The 20,963-nt window shown below is 47.6% G+C and overlaps 1 protein-coding gene across 1 annotated transcript in view; it reads right to left on the bottom strand.

The window, feature by feature from the left end:
* The window catches only part of LOC123488762 (PDZ domain-containing protein 2-like), a gene marked incomplete at its 3' end in the record, with an annotated part of 22,242 nt that extends 5,353 nt beyond the window's left edge, over positions 1-16,889 (bottom strand). The window contains exons 1-2 of the mRNA XM_045219564.1: positions 16,870-16,889; positions 16,059-16,626 (exon numbers count right to left, since the gene is read on the bottom strand). Coding sequence (XP_045075499.1) covers positions 16,059-16,626; positions 16,870-16,889 — 588 coding nt within the window. The remainder of the gene's footprint in view (positions 1-16,058; positions 16,627-16,869) is intronic.
* Positions 16,890-20,963: the final 4,074 nt, after the last annotated feature.

Below are 20,963 nucleotides of genomic sequence, written 5' to 3'. Positions count from 1 at the left end.
GATCTTCTGTTAAATCTGACAATTCATCTAGATGGTTGTAAAGTCGTCTCAAATAAAACTGTGAAGGACCTCGGTGTTACTCTTGACCCTGATCTCTCTTTTGACGAACATATCAAGACTGTTTCAAGGACAGCTTTTTTCCATCTACGTAACATTGCAAAAATCAGAAATTTTCTGTCCAAAAATGATGCAGAAAAATTAATCCATGCATTTGTTACTTCTAGGTTAGACTACTGCAATGCTCTATTTTCCGGCTACCCGGATAAAGCACTAAATAAACTTCAGTTAGTGCTAAATACGGCTGCTAGAATCCTGACTAGAACCAAGAAATTTGATCATATTACTCCAGTGCTAGCTTCCCTACACTGGCTTCCCTGTTAAGGCAAGGGCTGATTTCAAGGTTTTACTGTTAACCTATAAAGCGTTACATGGGCTTGCTCCTACCTATCTTTCCGAGTTGGTCCTGCCGTACATACCAATACGTACGCTACGGTCACAAGACGCAGGCCTCCTAATTGTCCCTAGAATTTCTAAGCAAACAGCGGGAGGCAGGGCTTTCTCCTATAGATCTCCATTTTTATGGAACAGTTTGCCTACCCATGTGAGAGACGCAGACCTCGGTCTCAACCTTTAAGTCTTTACTGAAGACTTATCTCTTCAGTAGGTCATATGATTGAGTGTAGTCTGGCCCAGGAGTGTGAAGGTGAACGGAAAGGCTGGAGCAACGAACAGCCCTTGCTGTCTCTGCCGGGCCGGTTCCCCTCTCCACTGGGGTTCTCTGCCTCTAACCCTGTTGCAGGGGCTGAGTCACTGACTTGCTGGTGCTCTTTCATGCCGTCCCTGGGAGGGGTGCGTCACTTGAGTGGGGTTGAGTTACTGACGTGATCTTCCTGTCTGGGTTGGCGCCCCCTTGGTTTGTGCTGTGGTGGAGACCTCTGTGGGCTATACTCGGCCTTGTCTCAGGATTGTAAGTTGGTGGTTGGGGATATCCCTCTAGTGGTGCGGGGGGCTGTGCTTTGGCGGAGTGGGTGGGGTTATATCCTTCCTGTTTGGCCCTGTCCGGGGTTTCTTCGGATGGGGCCACAGTGTCTCGGACCGCTCCTGTCTCAGCCTCCAGTATTTATGCTGCAGTAGTTTTATGTCGGGGGCTGGGGTTAGTTGGTTATACCTGGAGTACTTCTCCTGTCTTATCCAGTGTCCTGTGTGAATTTAAGTATGCTCTCTCTAATTCTCTCGTTCTCTCTTTCTCTCTGAGAACCTGAGCCCTAGGACCATACGTCAGGACTACCGGGCATGATGACACCTTGCTGTCCCCAGTCCGCCTGGCCTTGCTGCTATTCCAGTTTCAACTGTTCTGCCTGCGGCTCACGAAACCCCCTACCTGTCCCAGACCTGCTGTTTTCAACTCTTTAATGATCGGCTATGAAAAGCCAACTGAGAGACCTGAGCCCCAGGACCATACGTCGGGACTACCGGCCGTGGTGACTCCTTGCTGTCCCCAGTCCGCCTGGCCTTGCTGCTATTCCAGTTTCAACTGTTCTGCCTGCGGTTATGGAACCCCCTACCTGTCCCAGACCTGCTGTTTTCAACTCTTAATGATCGGCTATGAAAAGCCAACTGAGATTTATTCCTGATTATTATTTGACCATGCTTGTCACTTATGAACATTTTTGAACATCTTGGCATGGTTCTGTTATAATCTCCACCCGGCACAGCCAGAAGAGGACTGGCCACCCCTCATAGCCTGGTTCCTCTCTAGGTTTCTTCCTAGGCTTTCGCCTTTCTAGGGAGTTTTTTCCTAGCCACCGTGCTTCTACACCTGCATTACTAGCTGTTTGGGGTTTTAGGCTGGGTTTCTGTACAGCACTTCGAGATATTAGCTGATGTAAGAAGGGCTATATAAAATAAAAATTGATTGATTGATTGATTGGAGGTCACGCAGGGTTAGGGTCATGGTTGATACGACTCCCCTCTCTGGAGGTCACACAGGGTTAGGGTCATGGTTGATACGACTCCCCTCACACTAATATATCGAGAGCTTGGGACTATAAGGTTCTATTTGAATTCTGGTCAAAACATGTAGTTATTCACATAGCCTTGTTCTGGTCAATGTTATCTACCTATATAGTACTCTAAATACCCACAATTCATGTTGTTAAGTTCAGAAGAATACAAGATCAAAATCGCTGACACCATTCAAACCAATGAGGGTTCAGACACTATTCCAGTGTAGATTGATAATGTTGCAGCACCATTCCAGTGTAGATTGATAATGTTGCAGCACTATTCCAGTGTAGATTGATAATGTTGCAGCACTATTCCAGTGTAGATTGATAATGTTGCAGCACCATTCCAGTGTAGATTGATAATGTTGCAGCACTATTCCAGTGTAGATTGATAATGTTGCAGCACCATTCCAGTGTAGATTGATAATGTTGCAGCACCATTCCAGTGTAGATTGATAATGTTGCAGCACCATTCCAGTGTAGATTGATAATGTTGCAGCACTATGTGGGAGACACATTTCCAGAAGAAACCAACAGTCCTCTAAAATAATGAGATGTTATCTAACTAACTTCAAAAGTTTGATTTTGACAGTTAATTTATATTTTTCTAACATAAAAACACGTCTAACAACCCTCATAGTTCTACAAATGAATGTTTTTTGACAACAGTTGAACTCAAATCCACCATTAGAAAACAGTCCACTGAAGTGTTTTCTATAAAGTGAACTGTCAGGCTTTAGGATATAAAGGGAGGTGTTCCTGAGAGGTGTGGAGTTTGATCAAGACACCCTCCTCCTACTCCTCCTCCTCCCTCTCCTCCCTCTCCTCCCCCTCCTCCCTCTCCTCCCTCTCCTCCCCCTCCTCCCCCTCCTCCCTCTCCTCCTCCTCCTCCTCCTCTCTTCCATCTCTCTCTTCCTCCTCCTCCTCCTCCTCCTCCTCCTCCTCCTCCTCCTCCTCCTCCTCTCTTCCATCTCTCTCTTCCTCCTCTCCCCTCCTTCTCTACCTCTCTCCTCATCCTCCTCTCTCCTCCTATTCTATAAATAGCGTCTGAGTGATCCTTAGGGGCACCTGTCTGTGACAACTGAAACCACAGCAGACGAACCTCTGATAAGGTGATTCAAGTGATTCCAATGTAAAGCACTACCTTGTGTTCAGTCTAGAGGGGTTGTGTGCTCCTAAACTTGAGCTCCAATAACTCAATGTCTTTCTTTAAAAGTCAGATATAAGAGCCACATTGTTCACTCTGATAGTGGTGAGACATCATGATTTATTATAAAGAAGTAGCGCCTCTATCTTGATATGGACAATTCCACGGTAACAGAATGATTTTCCACATTAAAATATGTAAGCCAAAAGCAATGATTGCCAGGTTAAACACACTCTGTCATATCCTCACATGGCCTCTCCTATCATTGCTACGCTGACGACACGCAACTAATCTTCTCCTTTCCCCCCTTCTGATAACCAGGTGGCGAATCGCATCTCTGCATGTCTGGCAGACATATCAGTGTGGATGACGGATCACCACCTCAAGCTGAACCTCGGCAAGACGGAGCTGCTCTTCCTCCCGGGAAGGACTGCCCGTTCCATGATCTCGCCATCACGGTTGACAACTCCGTTGTGTCCTCCTCCCAGAGTGCAAAGAGCCTTGGCGTGACCCTGGACAACACCCTGTCGTTCTCCGCTAACATCAAGGCGGTGACCCGATCCTGTAGGTTCATGCTCTACAACATTCGGAGAGTACGACCCTGCCTTACACAGGAAGCGGCACAGGTCCTAATCCAGGCACTTGTCATCTCCCGTCTGGATTACTGCAACTCGCTGTTGGCTGGGCTCCCTGCCTGTGCCATTAAACCCCTACAATTCATCCAGAATGCCGCAGCCCGTCTGGTGTTCAACGTTCCCAAGTTCTCTCACGTCACCCCGCTCCTCCGCACACTACACTGGCTTCCAGTTGAAGCTCGCATCTGCTACAAGACCATGGTGCTTGCCTACGGAGCTGTGAGGGGAACGGCACCTCCGTACCTTCAGGCTCTGATCAGTCCCTACACCCAAACGAGGGCATTGCGTTCATCCACCTCTGGCCTGCTGGCTCCCCTTCCTCTGCGGAAGCATAGTTCCCGCTCAGCCCAGTCAAAACTGTTCGCTGCTCTGGCACCCCAATGGTGGAACAAGCTCCCTCACGACGCCAGGACAGCGGAGTCACTCACCACCTTCCGGAGACACTTGAAACCCCACCTCTTTAAGGAATACCTGGGATAGGATAAAGTAATCCTTCTACCGCCCCCCCCCAAAAAAAAAAATAACATATTGTAAAGTGGTTATCCCACTGGCTATAAGGTGAATGCACCAATTTGTAAGTCGCTCTGGATAAGAGCGTCTGCTAAATGACGTAAATGTAAATGTAAGGAAGACTTTTAACAACTGAACTGATGAGTTCAGATGCAAAGTTTGGTAACAGAATGACGGCGCTATGTCACCATGTTCCCATGGAATTACCCCTACGGTAGATATGTGTTGTAATGTCCCACACCAAGTTCACACCATTAGCTACAACGACAGGTTGGTGTACACTCAGTGTACGAAAACATTAAAAACACCTGCTCTTTGCACGACATAGACTGACCAGGTGAATCCAGGTGAAAGCTATGATCCCTTATTGATGTCACTTGTTAAATCCACTTCAAATCAGTGTAGATGAAGGGGAGGAGACAGGTTAAAGAAGGATTTTTAAGCCTGGAGACAATTGAGACATGGATTGTGTATGTGTGTCATTCAGAGAGTGAATGGGGAATACAAAATATTGAAGTGCCTTTGAACGGGGTATGGTAGTAGGTGCCAGGCGCACCTGTTGGTTTGAGTGTGTCAAGAACTGCAACGCTGCTGGGTTTTTCACGCTCAACAGTTTCCCGTGTGTATCAAGAATTGTCAACCACCCAAGGACATCCAGCCAACTTGACACAACTGTGGAAAGCATCCCTGTGGAACGCTTTTGACACCTTGTAGAGTCCATGCCCCTACGAATTGAGGCTGTTCTGAGGGCAATAGGGGGACTGGGGGGCAACTCACTATTAGGAAGGTGTTCTTAATGTTTTGTACTCTCAGTATATACAGTGGGGAGAACAAGTATTTGATACACTGCCGATTTTGCAGGTTTTCCTACTTACAAAGCATGTAGAGGTCTGTAATTTTTATCATAGGTACACTTCAACTGTGAGAGACGGAATCTAAAACAAAAAATCCAGAAAATCACATTGTATGATTTTTAAGTAATTCATTTGCATTTTATTGCATGACATAAATATTTGATCACCTACCAACCAGTAAGAATTACGGCCCTCCCCACTGTATGTGCCATGTGCAAAGAAAAAAAACATTATGTCAACTAAAGGCTTGGTTAAAGCCCTGGGTAGATTAAATTGAACAGTTCCCATTTCTGTTAACGGTTTTGCTCGGAGAAACACAAACAACAGTCTAGTATAGTTTAGTAAAGAGAAGAACCCTTAAGACACACACAGACACACTCTGAGAGCGTGAGTATTACCAAGCCCCTGTCCTGTCCTGTCCTGTCTGATCCTGTCTTGTCTTGTCGGAAGATGTTGTGTGGGAGCCGCCCGAGGACAGTGAGTCAGTCAGGGACAAACTTGTCTGGGCTAGTTCTCTCCTCTCCCAACCCTTATCCAACGGCTAGTCCTCTCCTCTCCTCTCTCCAATCCTAACCCTTATCCAACGGCTAGTCCTCTCTCTCCCAATCCTAACCCTTATCCAACGGCTAGTCCTCTCCTCTCCCAACCCTAACCCTTATCCAACGGCTAGTCCTCTCCTCTCCTCTCCCAATCCTAACCCTTATCCAACGGCTGGTCCTCTCCTCTCCCAACCCTAAACCTTATCCAACGGTTAGTCCTCTCTTCTCCTCTCCCAACCCTAACCCTTATCCAACGGCTAGTCCTCTCCTCTCCCAACCCTAACCCTTACCCAACGGCTAGTCCTCTCCTCTCCTCTCCCAACCCTAACCCTTATCCAACGGCTAGTCCTCTCCTCTCCCAACCCTAACCCAACGGCTAGTCCTCTCCCAACCCTAACCCTTATCCAACGGCTAGTCCTCTCCTCTCCCAATCCTAACCCTTATCCAACGGCTAGTCCTCTCCTCTCCTCTCCCAATCCTAACCCTTATCCAACGGCTAGTCCTCTCCTCTCCCAACCCTAACCCTTATCCAACGGCTAGTCCTCTCCTCTCCTCTCCTCTCCTCTCCTCTCCTCTCCTCTCCCAACCCTAACCCTTATCCAACGGCTAGTCCTCTCCTCTCCTCTCCCAACCTTAACCCTTATCCAACGGCTAGTCCTCTCCTCTCCCAACCCTAACCCTTACCCAACGGCTAGTCCTCTCCTCTCCCAACCCTAACCCTTACCCAACGGCTAGTCCTCTCCTCTCCCAACCCTTACCCAACGGCTAGTCCTCTCCTTTCCCTGACAGCAACTACAGCCATTAGTCCTGAATGGTGTTAAGTTAACGGTGAGAGAGATAGAACAGCTCACCCCGATGAAAGCTCTTCAGCCGAAACGTAGCTAAATAAGTCAATTCACAGCAAGGAGACAAGAGTGTGCAAATTTCTCAATCATTTGTAGAGACAAAGACCAAAACAACAGCCCATCTGACAGGGTGGAGCCACAGTGCATCGCATAGCTGACATTCAACATTCAACACGGCCCTCCGACATGTCACAGTCAGTCACATCCATGTGAGTTCCCACGCTGTATTACTTTTCCTTGTCCACGCTTCCCAACTCCCATGAACGCCTGACAGTCTTATAGAACACAAGCCACTACTTATTAGGAAGGTGTTCTTAATGTTTTGTACACTCAGTGTATCTGTGCCATGTAACTGTCAGTGGCTCTTAATGTTTAAAAAAAAAACATTATGTCAACTAAAGGCTTGGTTAAAGCCCTGTGTAGATTAATTTGAACAGTTCCCAGTCTTGTCGGAAGATGTTGTGTGGGAGCCGCCCGAGGACAGTGAGTCAGTCAGGGACAAACTTGTCTGGGCTAGTTCTCTCCTCTCCCAACCCTTATCCAACGGCTAGTCCTCTCCTCTCCTCTCCCAATCCTAACCCTTATCCAACGGCTAGTCCTCTCCTCTCCTCTCCCAACCCTAAACCTTATCCAATGGCTAGTCCTCTCCTTTCCCAACCTTAACCCTTACCCAACGGCTAGTCCTCTCCTCTCCCAACCCTAACCCTTATCCAACGGCTAGTCCTCTCTCAACCCTAACCCTTATCCAACGGCTAGTCCTCTCCTCTCCCAACCCTAAACCTTATCCAATGGCTAGTCCTCTCCTCTCCCAACCCTAACCCTTATCCAACGGTTAGTCCTCTCTCAACCCTAACCCTTATCCAACGGCTAGTCCTCTCCTCTCCCAACCCTAAACCTTATCCAATGGCTAGTCCTCTCCTCTCCTCTCCTCTCCCAACCCTAACCCTTATCCAACGGTTAGTCCTCTCCTCTCCTCTCCTCTCCCTCTCCTCTCCTCTCCTCTCCTCTCCTCTCCCAACCCTTATCCAACGGCTAGTCCTCTCCTCTCCTCTCCCAACCCTAACCCTTACCCAATGGCTAGTCCTCTCCTCTCCTCTCCTCTCCCAACCCTAACCCTTATCCAACGGCTAGTCCTCTCCTAGTCCTGACTGAAGTGACATAAGGGATCATAGCTTTCACCTGGATTCACCTGGTCAGTCTATGTCGTGTAAAGAGCAGGTGTTCCTAATGTCAACATATAGCTACTGTAATCCGCATTAAGAGCCACTGATGGTTACATGGCACATATACACTGAGTGTACAAAACATTAAGAACACCTTCCTAATAATGAGTTACTACAGTTACTATAGAATTATATAGTCAGTACTCTTGTATTCTATACTAAAACTGTAGTATTTTTTCATGTAATAACTGCATGTTCAATCATCCTCCTGTAGCTCAGTTGGTAGAGCATGGCGCTTGCAACGCCAGGGTTGTGGGTTTGATTCCCACGGGGGGCCAGTATGAAAAATGTATGCACTCACTTAACTGTAAGTCGCTCTAGATAAGAGCGTCTGCTAAATGACTAAAATGTCAAATGAATCTTGGGTTCATCGTCTGTTGGAGCTTTATAGTAGAATCTATAACAGTAGTGTCTCCTCCTGCTCCTCCCCTCCGGCTTTACAGTAGAATCTATAACAGTAGTGTCTCCTCCCGCTCCTCCCCCTCCGGCTTTACAGTAGAATCTATAACAGTAGTGTCTCCTCCTGCTCCTCCCCTCCGGCTTTACAGTAGAATCTATAACAGTAGTGAACCCTCCGCTCCCCCCCTCCGGCTTTACAGTAGAATCTATAACAGTAGTGTCTCCTCCTGCTCCTCCCCTCCGGCTTTACAGTAGAATATATAACAGTAGTGTCTCCTCCCGCTCCCCCCTCCGGCGTTCGACGTCGCCGGTCTACTAACCACTGGTCCTGGTAACCATCATTACGCGCACCTGGTAACCATCATTACGCGCACCTGGTAACCATCATTACGCGCACCTGGTAACCCATGGGGCTGTGCACAATTGGCCCAGCGTTGTCCAGGTTAGGGGAGGGAATGGCCGGCAGGGATGTAGCTCAGTTGGTAGAGCATGGCGTTGTGGGTTGTGGGTTCGATTCCCACGGGGGGCCAGTATGAAAAAATAAATAAAAAATCGCTCTGGATAAGAGCGTCTGCTAAATGACTAAAATGTAAAATGTAAAATGTAACCGTCATTACGCGCACCTGGTAACCATCATTACGCGCACCTGGTAACCATCATTACGCGCACCTGGTAACCATCATTACGTGCACCTGGTAACCATCATTACGTGCACCTGGTAACCATCATTACGTGCACCTGGTAACCGTCATTACGCGCACCTGGTAACCATCATTACGCGCACCTGGTAACCATCATTACGCGCACCTGGTAACCGTCATTACGTGCACCTGGTAACCGTCATGACGCGCACCTGGTAACCGTCATTACGTGCACCTGGTAACCATCATTACGTGCACCTGGTAACCGTCATTACGCGCACCTGGTAACCGTCATTACGCGCACCTGGTAACCGTCATTACGCGCACCTGGTAACCATCATTACGCGCACCTGGTAACCATCATTACGCGCACCTGGTAACCATCATTACGCGCACCTGGTAACCATCATTACGTGCACCTGCGCTTCATCATGAGGCACACCTGGACTCCATTACCTCCCCTTTATCTGGCACTCCCTTAGGTTCTTTCCCCAGGTAGTGTTGTTTCAAGACGCTCCCCTTATGTTGTGTCGTTCCATGTTCTTTGTTATATTAAACTTACCACCTGCTTCTCGACTCCCAGCGTCTACGTTACAAGTAGTTCTAGTTAACAGTAGCGCGCTGTTGTGTGTTTGGTTTAGCATTGATCCACTTTGTCTGTGGTCATGTGGTGAGGTTAGACACTGTGGATGACTCATGGGTGTCCATGGGAGAGTTTGTGGGCAGGATTACAGTATTCTGAAGAAAAGCTAACTCAACATATAGCTAACGTAATCCACATTTAGAAGGAAGATGGGCCACTATGAACAACAGAATGACTCATGTCTCATTACTACTGTTTTCTCCTCAGTTTGGTCTCATGTCATTAATTACTATTGTTTTCTCCTCAGTTTGGTCTTATTATAATAATAATAATATGCCATTTAGCAGACGCTTTTATCCAAAGCGACTTACAGTCATGTGCGCATACATTTTTACGTATGGGTGGTCCCCGGGATCGAACCCACTACCCTGGCGTTACAAGCGCCGCGCTCTACCAATTGAGCTACAGAGGACCACGCTGATGTCTGGAAGTGACCCATCTTTTTGCATAATGCCTTGTCTTCAAACTGTAAACCAGCCTGGCCTTGACTTCAAACTGTAAACAAGCCTGGCCTTGTCTTCAAACTGTAAACCAGCCTGGCCTGTCAGGACCTCAAGGCAGACTGGGACAGCAGACAATGGGAGAGAGGGGCCAACCCCAATAACAACACCAATGGGAGAGAAGGGCCAACCCCAATAACACCACCAATGGGAGAGAGGGGCCAACCCCAATAACAACACCAATGGGAGAGAGGGGCCAACCCCAATAACACCACCAATGGAGAGAGGGGGGCCAACCCCAATAACAACACCAATGGAGAGAGGGGGGCCAACCCCAATAACACCACCAATGGGAGAGAGGGGCCAACCCCAATAACACCACCAATGGAGAGAGGGGCCAACCCCAATAACAACACCAATGGGAGAGAGGGGCCAACCCCAATAACAACACCAATGGGAGAGAGGGGGGCCAACCCCAATAACAACACCAATGGGAGAGAGGGGCCAACCCCAATAACAACACCAATGGGAGAGAGGGGCCAACCCCAATAACAACACCAATGGGAGAGAGGGGCCAACCCCAATAACAACACCAATGGGAGAGAGGGGCCAACCCCAATAACAACACCAATGGAGAGAGGGGCCAACCCCAATAACAACACCAATGGAGAGAGGGGCCAACCCCAATAACAACACCAATGGAGAGAGGGGCCAACCCCAATAACAACACCAATGGGAGAGAGGGGCCAACCCCAATAACAACACCAATGGAGAGAGGGGCCAACCCCAATAACAACACCAATGGGAGAGAGGGGCCAACCCCAATAACAACACCAATGGGAGAGAGGGGCCAACCCCAATAACAACACCAATGGAGAGAGGAGCCAACCCCAATAACGACACCAATGGGAGAGAGAGGGGCCAACCCCAATAACAACACCAATGGAGAGAGGGGGGCCAACCCCAATAACAACACCAATGGAGAGAGGGGGGCCAACCCCAATAACAACACCAATGGGAGAGAGGGGCCAACCCCAATAACAACACCAATGGAGAGAGGGGGGCCAACCCCAATAACACCACCAATGGAGAGAGGGGCCAACCCCAATAACAACACCAATGGGAGAGAGGGGCCAACCCCAATAACAACACCAATGGGAGAGAGGGGCCAACCCCAATAACAACACCAATGGAGAGAGGAGCCAACCCCAATAACGACACCAATGGGAGAGAGAGGGGCCAACCCCAATAACAACACCAATGGGAGAGAGGGGCCAACCCCAATAACAACACCAATGGGAGAGAGGGGCCAACCCCAATAACACCAATGGGAGAGAGGGGCCAACCCCAATAACAACACCAATGGAGAGAGGGGGGCCAACCCCAATAACAACACCAATGGAGAGAGGGGGGCCAACCCCAATAACACCACCAATGGGAGAGAGGGGCCAACCCCAATAACACCACCAATGGAGAGAGGGGCCAACCCCAATAACAACACCAATGGGAGAGAGGGGCCAACCCCAATAACAACACCAATGGGAGAGAGGGGGGCCAACCCCAATAACAACACCAATGGGAGAGAGGGGCCAACCCCAATAACAACACCAATGGGAGAGAGGGCCAACCCCAATAACAACACCAATGGGAGAGAGGGGCCAACCCCAATAACAACACCAATGGAGAGAGGGGCCAACCCCAATAACAACACCAATGGAGAGAGGGGCCAACCCCAATAACAACAATGGAGAGAGGCCAACCCCAACAACAACCCAATGGAGAGAGGGGCCAACCCCAATAACAACACCAATGGAGAGAGGGGCCAACCCCAATAACAACACAATGGAGAGAGGGGCCAACCCCAATAACGACACCAATGGGAGAGAGAGGGCCCAACCCCAACAACACCAATGGAGAGAGGGGCCAACCCCAATAACACCACCAATGGGAGAGAGGGGCCAACCCCAATAACACCACCAATGGAGAGAGGGGCCAACCCCAATAACAACACCAATGGGAGAGAGGGGCCAACCCCAATAACAACACCAATGGGAGAGAGGGGGGCCAACCCCAATAACAACATCAATGGGAGAGAGGGGCCAACCCCAATAACAACACCAATGGGAGAGAGGGGGGCCAACCCCAATAACACCACCAATGGAGAGAGGGCCAACCCCAATAACAACACCAATGGGAGAGAGGGGCCAACCCCAATAACACCACCAATGGAGAGAGGGCCAACCCCAATAACAACACCAATGGGAGAGAGGGGCCAACCCCAATAACACCACCAATGGAGAGAGGGGCCAACCCCAATAACAACACCAATGGGAGAGAGGGGCCAACCCCAATAACACCACCAATGGAGAGAGGGGGGCCAACACCAATAACAACACCAATGGAGAGAGGGGGGCCAACCCCAATAACAACACCAATGGGAGAGAGGGGCCAACCCCAATAACAACACCAATGGGAGAGAGGGGCCAACCCCAATAACAACACCAATGGAGAGAGGGGCCAACCCCAATAACACCACCAATGGGAGAGGGGCCAACCCCAATAACAACACCAATGGGAGAGAGGCCAACCCCAATAACACCACCAATGGGAGAGAGGGGCCAACCCAATAACAACACCAATGGAGAGAGGGGCCAACCCCAATAACAACACCAATGGGAGAGAGGGGCCAACCCCAATAACAACATCAATGGGAGAGAGGGGGGCCAACCCCAATAACAACATCAATGGGAGAGAGGGGGGCCAACCCCAATAACAACACCAATGGAGAGAGGGGCCAACCCCAATAACACCACCAATGGAGAGAGGGGCCAACCCCAATAACAACACCAATGGGAGAGAGGGGCCAACCCCAATAACACCAATGGGAGAGAGGGGCCAACCCCAATAACACCAATGGGAGAGAGGGGGCCAACCCCAATAACAACACCAATGGGAGAGAGGGGCCAACCCCAATAACAACACCAATGGGAGAGAGGGGCCAACCCCAATAACAACACCAATGGAGAGAGGGGCCAACCCCAATAACTACACCAATGGGAGAGAGGGGCCAACCCCACTAACAACACCAATGGGAGAGAGGGGCCAACCCCAATAACACCAATGGGAGAGAGGGGCCAACCCCAATAACACCACCAATGGAGAGAGGGGCCAACCCCAATAACAACACCAATGGGAGAGAGGGGCCAACCCCAATAACAACACCAATGGAGAGAGGGGCCAACCCCAATAACGACACCAATGGGAGAGAGAGGGGCCAACCCCAATAACAACACCAATGGAGAGAGGGACCAACCCCAATAACACCACCAATGGGAGAGAGGGGCCAACCCCAATAACAACACCAATGGGAGAGAGGGGCCAACCCCAATAACAACACCAATGGGAGAGAGGGGCCAACCCCAATAACACCACCAATGGGAGAGAGGGGCCAACCCCAATAACAACACCAATGGAGAGAGGGGCCAACCCCAATAACAACACCAATGGGAGAGAGGGGCCAACCCCAATAACAACACCAATGGAGAGAGGGGCCAACCCCAATAACACCACCAATGGGAGAGAGGCCAACCCCATAACAACACCAATGGGAGAGAGGGGCCAACCCCAATAACACCACCAATGGGAGAGAGGGGCCAACCCCAATAACAACACCAATGGAGAGAGGGGCCAACCCCAATAACAACACCAATGGGAGAGAGGGGCCAACCCCAATAACAACATCAATGGGAGAGAGGGGGGCCAACCCCAATAACACCACCAATGGGAGAGAGGGGCCAACCCCAATAACAACACCAATGGAGAGAGGGGCCCAACCCCAATAACAACACCAATGGAGAGAGGGGCCAACCCCAATAACAACACCAATGGAGAGAGGGGCCAACCCCAATAACAACACCAATGGAGAGAGGGGCCAACCCCAATAACAACACCAATGGAGAGAGGGGCCAACCCCAATAACAACACCAATGGGAGAGAGGGGCCAACCCCAATAACAACACCAATGGGAGAGAGGCCAACCCCAATAACAACACCAATGGGAGAGGGGCCAACCCCAATAACAACACCAATGGGAGAGAGGGGCCAACCCCAATAACAACACCAATGGAGAGAGGGGCCAACCCCAATAACACCAATGGGAGAGAGAGGGGCCAACCCCAATAACAACACCAATGGAGAGAGGGGCCAACCCCAATAACAACACCAATGGGAGAGAGGGGCCAACCCCAATAACAACACCAATGGAGAGAGGGGCCAACCCCAATAACAACACCAATGGAGAGAGGGGCCAACCCCAATAACAACACCAATGGAGAGAGGGGCCAACCCCAATAACACCAATGGAGAGAGGCCAACCCCAATAACAACACCAATGGGAGAGAGGGGCCAACCCCAATAACAACACCAATGGAGAGAGGGGCCAACCCCCAATAACAACACCAATGGAGAGAGGGGCCAACCCCAATAACAACACCAATGGAGAGAGGGGCCAACCCCAATAACAACACCAATGGGAGAGAGGCCAACCCCAATAACAACACCAATGGGAGAGAGGGCCAACCCCAATAACAACACCAATGGGAGAGAGGGGCCAACCCCAATAACAACACCAATGGGAGAGAGGGGCCAACCCCAATAACAACACCAATGGAGAGAGGGGCCAACCCCAATAACACCAATGGGAGAGAGAGGGGCCAACCCCAATAACAACACCAATGGAGAGAGGGGCCAACCCCAATAACAACACCAATGGAGAGAGGGGCCAACCCCAATAACAACACCAATGGGAGAGAGGGGCCAACCCCAATAACAACACCAATGGAGAGAGGGGCCAACCCCAATAACAACACCAATGGGAGAGAGGGGCCAACCCCAATAACACCACCAATGGAGAGAGGGGCCAACCCCAATAACAACACCAATGGAGAGAGGGGCCAACCCCAATAACACCAATGGGAGAGAGGGTCCAACCCCAATAACAACACCAATGGGAGAGAGGGGCCAACCCCAATAACAACACCAATGGGAGAGAGGGGCCAACCCCAATAACAACACCAATGGGAGAGAGGGGTCAACCCCAATAACAACACCAATGGGAGAGAGGGGCCAACCCCAATAACACCAATGGGAGAGAGGGGTCAACCCCAATAACAACACCAATGGGAGAGAGGGGCCAACCCCAATAACACCACCAATGGAGAGAGGGGGGCCAACCCCAATAACAACACCAATGGGAGAGAGGGGCCAACCCCAATAACAACACCAATGGGAGAGAGGGGCCAACCCCAATAACAACACCAATGGAGAGAGGGGTCAACCCCAATAACACCAAAGGTAGAGAGAGAAACACGAAAATAAACCCTTTTGAAAACAGACTGCTGTCTGAGTGCCGGCTATTTGAAGAATCTCAAATATAAAATATATATTTTGATTTGTTTAACACTTTTCTGGTTACTACATGATTCCATATGTGTTATTTTATAGTTTTGATGTCTTCACTATTATTCTAACAATGTAGAAAATAGTAAAAATTAAGAAAAACCCTTGAATGAGTAGGTCGTTCTAAAACTTTTGACCGGTAATGTATGTGCTTTTACACGGCGACCAAAACAGGATATTCTATTATTAGCTGATATGGGAGTGAATATATTCCAAGCAGCATATCAAACTGGGATAATGCTGGAGATTACACTGGCAAGTACACTGGCAAGTAAAGAATATTTGCCAGGGCATATTTTTTTTAAATTATAAGTCTGATTATTTCACATGGGGGAGATGTGGGAAGCTTAGCTAGCAAGCTGCTAGCGGAGTAGCCTACAGCCAACTGGCAGGCACAAAACGAGGTAATGTAAAACAAACCTAAACTTTCATTACATGTAGCTATTATTCAAATATGCAGTTCGTTTTCAATTAAATTAGCTAGCAGTGGTGATGATGTGTTAAATGTGATTCTTCTTTACTTTTATCACAAATGGGAAGACAACAACAAGAAAATCTCTGCTATTGCCCCCTTGTGATAAATGGAAGATTTTTCACCTAGTCGGCTCGGGGATTAGAACCAGCGACCTTTCAGTTACTGGCACAACGCTCTTAACCACTAAGCTACCTGCCGCCCCATGACTAGAGGTATCACTGCTGAGTGATTCGGTCTGTCTTACCTGACTAGAGGTATCACTGCTGAGTGACTCTGTCTTGTGTTCTGACAGTTTCCTGTGGGAGCGGTTCGGCAGGGTGGCAGTCCTTCCCCCGTTCTGCAGGTGATGGGGGATTGCTAGAGGGGGCAGGACAGTCACGGGCCCCTCATCCTTTCTTCCTGGTCCTGGCCCCCCCTCCGGGGGCATGACCTCCGTGACCTCCGTCTCCATGGAAAAGGTGGAGCCTCCGTAGACGTGGTAACCATTCTCCAGCCTCTCCCTGCCGCCATCGTCACAGCTACCTTCCTTACTGTCTTTACTATCACGATTGAACGACGACCGGGAGATGACGCCGAATTTCCGCATACGTTTGCCATCCCCGTTCTGCGTCGGCGGGCTACTGGGAGGCTCGGAGGAGATGCTGCTCAGGTCATCCAGGGAGTGGGTGGATCCACCGTAGATCCCACCGGTGCCACCAGTGATGGTGGCGTTGCCGTTTCCATTGCATGGAGGGAGAGGGGCTTTACGCTTGATCCTCCGGAGCATGATCAGGTAGATGCAGCCGCCATTCCAGCACTGGTCAGCCAGGTAACTGGAGAGGAGAGGAGAGGAGAGGAGAGGAGAGGTTAGAATAAGTGAGAAGCATATTAACAGTGTAAATCATCCTGTTACCCTTCCTTCCAGCTGTCTTGATGCAGCTCTGATTTCTCTGACTGCAGATCATTTCAGTGACATTATGTCATTATCGTCTGATCACAATAAACCAGTGGTCACCAACCGGTGGATCAAGGACTTCCTAGTCGATCACCAAACATTTCTGCTCCGATTTTCCGACCTGAAGAACACAGACATCATGATTATACCTGTTTTTTTTTCAGAGTTCCCAGTTGTCTTGAAAGTACCATGACCATCAGATGCAAGTAACCTACCATCAGTCCAGTAAAATAGCTAATTATTTGCGTATTATTTCAATAGTCCGGGTAGCCATTTGATTAGATGTTCAGGAGTCTTATGGCTTGGGGGGTAGAAGCTGTTAAGAAGCCTCTTGGACCTAGACTTGGCGCTCCGGTACCGCTTGCCGTGCGGTAGCAGAGAGAACAGTCTATGACTAGGGTGGCTGGAGTCTTTGGCAATTTTGAGGGCCTAGAAGAGGAATAGTCTCAGGTTGGACTACTCCAAATCATCTTGGTTCTGACACACACACACACACACACACACACACACACACACACACACACACACACACATACGCTTTGCAGGTCCATCAACCCATTTAAATACCTCTCACACCCTACAGTAACCTGTGGATCATGAGAGAACCTTCATCAAATCAGCAGAATGTAAATAACCTATTTATTGACGCTTCATGTAGTGTCCTGTAATACTTAGTTTGAAGTCAGACACCTTCGGTCATTCATAACACATCTATAAAGACTCTGTATCCCATGATGCTGTACTTACTATAAAGTCAGAATCATTTGGTCCTTTATAACGCATCCATAGAGGCTTACTAATGTAAACACAAATGGATTAACACTTAGGGAATGATCACTAACAGCTAAAACAAATAAACATTAAAGACATGTTTAAACCATACGTTTCCTTTTATTGTACATTTTTAAAACAATACAAATACATGACGTTTTCTAAAAAAGTCCAGCAATGCAATTACATTGAACATTCCACAGGGCTGTGAATAGTGTCCCTGAGCTGGCGGACGAATGGTTCTTTACCTCTCTGTCTGCTGGAGGCACTGCATGTTGGTTCCAACCTTAAAAAGTAACAACAAAGAAAGTTAGCATGTTATGTTAGTTATGAAATGCCTTTGTCACATCATCCGGATAAGGGCATGTCTGTGCTGCACCAGAAATACTCTGAATGGGATGATGGGAAACTCCATTCAATTCATTTTATTATATTCCTCTTTCATTTACAAATCTCATGACGTGATTATGAGACGTGGCTGTATCTAAGGGGGATTTGTATTTAGCTGATCCTGCTAGCTAGCTACATTTTGGCTAGCTAGCGTTTGCTGTGAAGTCACCAAAAGTATTTGAAATAGCGGTTGAGGTAGCTACAGTATATAATCTAACTCAACACTTAACTACTACAAACTCTACTTAACAAAAATATAAACACAACATATAAAGTGTTGGTCCCATGTTTCATGAGCTGAAATAAAATATCCCAGAAATGTTCCATACGCACAAAAAACATATTTCTCTCAAAGTTTGTGCACAAATTAGTTTACATCCCAGTTAGTGAGCATTTTTTCATTTTCCAAGATAATCCAGCCACCTGACAGGTGTGGCATATCAACAAGCTGATTAAACAGCATGATCATTACATAGGTGCACCTTGTGCTGGGGACAATAAAAGGCCACTGTAAAATGTGCAGTTTTGTCACAACACACAATGCCACAGATGTATCAAGTTTTGAGGGAGCGATTGGCTGGGCCAGGCTCCCCAGTGGGTGAGCCTGGCTCCCAAGTGGGTGGGCCTATGCCCTCCCAGGCCCACACATGGCTGCACCCCTGCCCAGTCATGTGAAATCCATAAACTAGGACCAAATGAATGTATTTAAACTGACTTATTTCCTTCTATGAACTGTAACTCAGTAAAATCTTTGAAATTGTTGCATGTTGCATATATATTTTTGTTCAGTATAATTTAAATGACAATAAATAAAAGGTTAACTTACTTGTTTTTCACTGTCCAGTGGCAGCACAAGTGCGGCATTTTATTTGCGAACTCATCACATGATCAGCGTCTCGTCAGCGACACTAAAAAAGTACTTCCGGGTCACGGAATTTTCAAAAATGTTCAAAATAAAAGTCCCCCACGTAATAGTAGAAAAGTGTCAATCACCATTCATGATATATGAAAAATAATTGTCTAAATATTAACAGTGATTCATATTTGTTCATATTTAAGTGACATTTTGCATTACATTTTGGTTCTAAAACATGTTCCGAGGTCAAATAAAAGCCCCCCAATGCGAATCACTGTATATGGAAGACAGATTGGCTTAGAGCAAGAACTATTCTGGGTTCAGCAGTAAATGTATTGTATCACATGTGGTTTACTGCACTTCAGAAAACCCTCTAACCAAAACAACAGTGCAGGGCATGCTCACTGAATTAAAGGACAACTAAAAAGTAATCCCCCCCGATGTGGTTTAAGCAATGTTGTGAACACAGAAAAGAAAATGTTGTTGTTTTTCTATTAAAAAAGTATGAAAAATCTGGGGAAAACCAGATTTCTTTTTTGAAAATCTGAAAACCTGGAAAAAAACAAAACCAAGAAAACGGAATTTAGGGGAAAAAAAACAGAAGTAGAAGCAAAAAATCTAAACGGATTTTAAAAGAACGTGTTCTGCTGTGCATGACTGCACTTTAGTGTCTCATCCTGCAGCACAGCATTCTGGGGGAAGTTGAGGTCAGGTCCAATATTGACTATGCACCCAAGAGGGAAAGCGGTTGGGCCATCCTATGAATGTTTTAGTGAAATATAATATCAAAACATTTATCAGACACTTTTATCCAAAGCGACTTACAGCCTGGAATAAAAAGAGCTACCTATAATTAAATGATAAAAATGTTTAGCTTTCTTGTGTATAGGCTTGTCTCCCATATGAATCTTCCCTTTGTGCCAGACTTCGTTCAAATGCCTTCTGTTTCATTTTTCTGTATTTATTTATCTGTATATGTTATGTATGTATGTATGTATGTATGTATGTATGTATGTATGTGTATATACAGTTGAAGTCGGAAGTTTACATACACCTTAGCCAAATACATTTAAACTCAGTTTTTCACAATTCCTGACATTTAATCATAGTAAGAATTCCCTGTTTTAGGTCAGGTAGGATCACCACTTTATTTTAAGAATGTGAAATGTCAGAATAATAGTAGAGAGAATGATTTATTTCAGCTTTTATTTCTTTCATCACAATCCCAGTGGATCCGAAGTTTACATACACTCAATTAGTATTTGGTAGCATTGCCTTTAAATTGTTTAACTTGGGTCAAACGTTTCGGGTAGCCTTCCACAAGCTTCCCACAATAAGTTGGGTGGATTTTGGCCCATTCCTCCTGACAGAGCTGGAGTAACTGAGTCAGGTTTGTAGGCCTCCTTGCTCGCACACGCTTTTTCAGTTCTGCCCACAAATTTTCTATAGGATTGAGGTCAGGGCTTTGTGATGGCCACTCCAATACCTTGACTTTGTTGTCCTTAAAGCCATTTTGCCACAACTTTGAAGTATGCTTGGGGTCATTGTCCATTTGGAAGACCCATTTGTGACCAAGCTTTAACTTCCTGACTGATGTCTTGAGATGTTGCTTCAATATATCCACATAATTTTCCTTCCTCATGATGCCATCTATTTTGTGAAGTGCACAAGTCCCTCCTGCAGCAAAGCACCCCCACAGCATGATGCTGCCACCCCCGTGCTTCACGGTTGGGATGGTGTTCTTTGGCTTGCAAGCGTCCCCCTTTTTCCTCCAAACATAACGATGGTCATTATGGCCAATCAGTTCTATTTTTGTTTCATCAGACCAGAGGACATTTCTCCAAAAAGGTCCTTTGCTGTTGTTCTGGGATTGATTTGCACTTTTCACACCAAAGTACGTTCATCTCTAGGAGACAAAACACGTCACCTTCCTGAGCGGTATGACGGCTGCGTGGTCCCATGGAGTTTATACTTGCGTACTATTGTTTGGACAGATGAACTTGGTACCTTCAGTCATTTGGAAATTGCTCCCAAGGATGAACCAGACTTGTGGAGGTCTACAATTTTTCTTCTGAGGTCTTGGCTGATTTCTTTTCATTTTCCCATGATGTCAAGCAAAGAGGCACTGAGTTTGAAGGTAGGCCTTGAAATACATCCACAGGTACACCTCCAATACACTCAAATTATTCCAACTAGCC

This window comes from Coregonus clupeaformis, unplaced genomic scaffold (assembly GCF_020615455.1).
Source record: "Coregonus clupeaformis isolate EN_2021a unplaced genomic scaffold, ASM2061545v1 scaf2484, whole genome shotgun sequence".
Classification (NCBI taxonomy): domain Eukaryota; kingdom Metazoa; phylum Chordata; class Actinopteri; order Salmoniformes; family Salmonidae; genus Coregonus; species Coregonus clupeaformis.
Note: the sequence above shows the minus strand (reverse complement) of the source record. Positions and strands in the feature narration are given on the sequence as shown.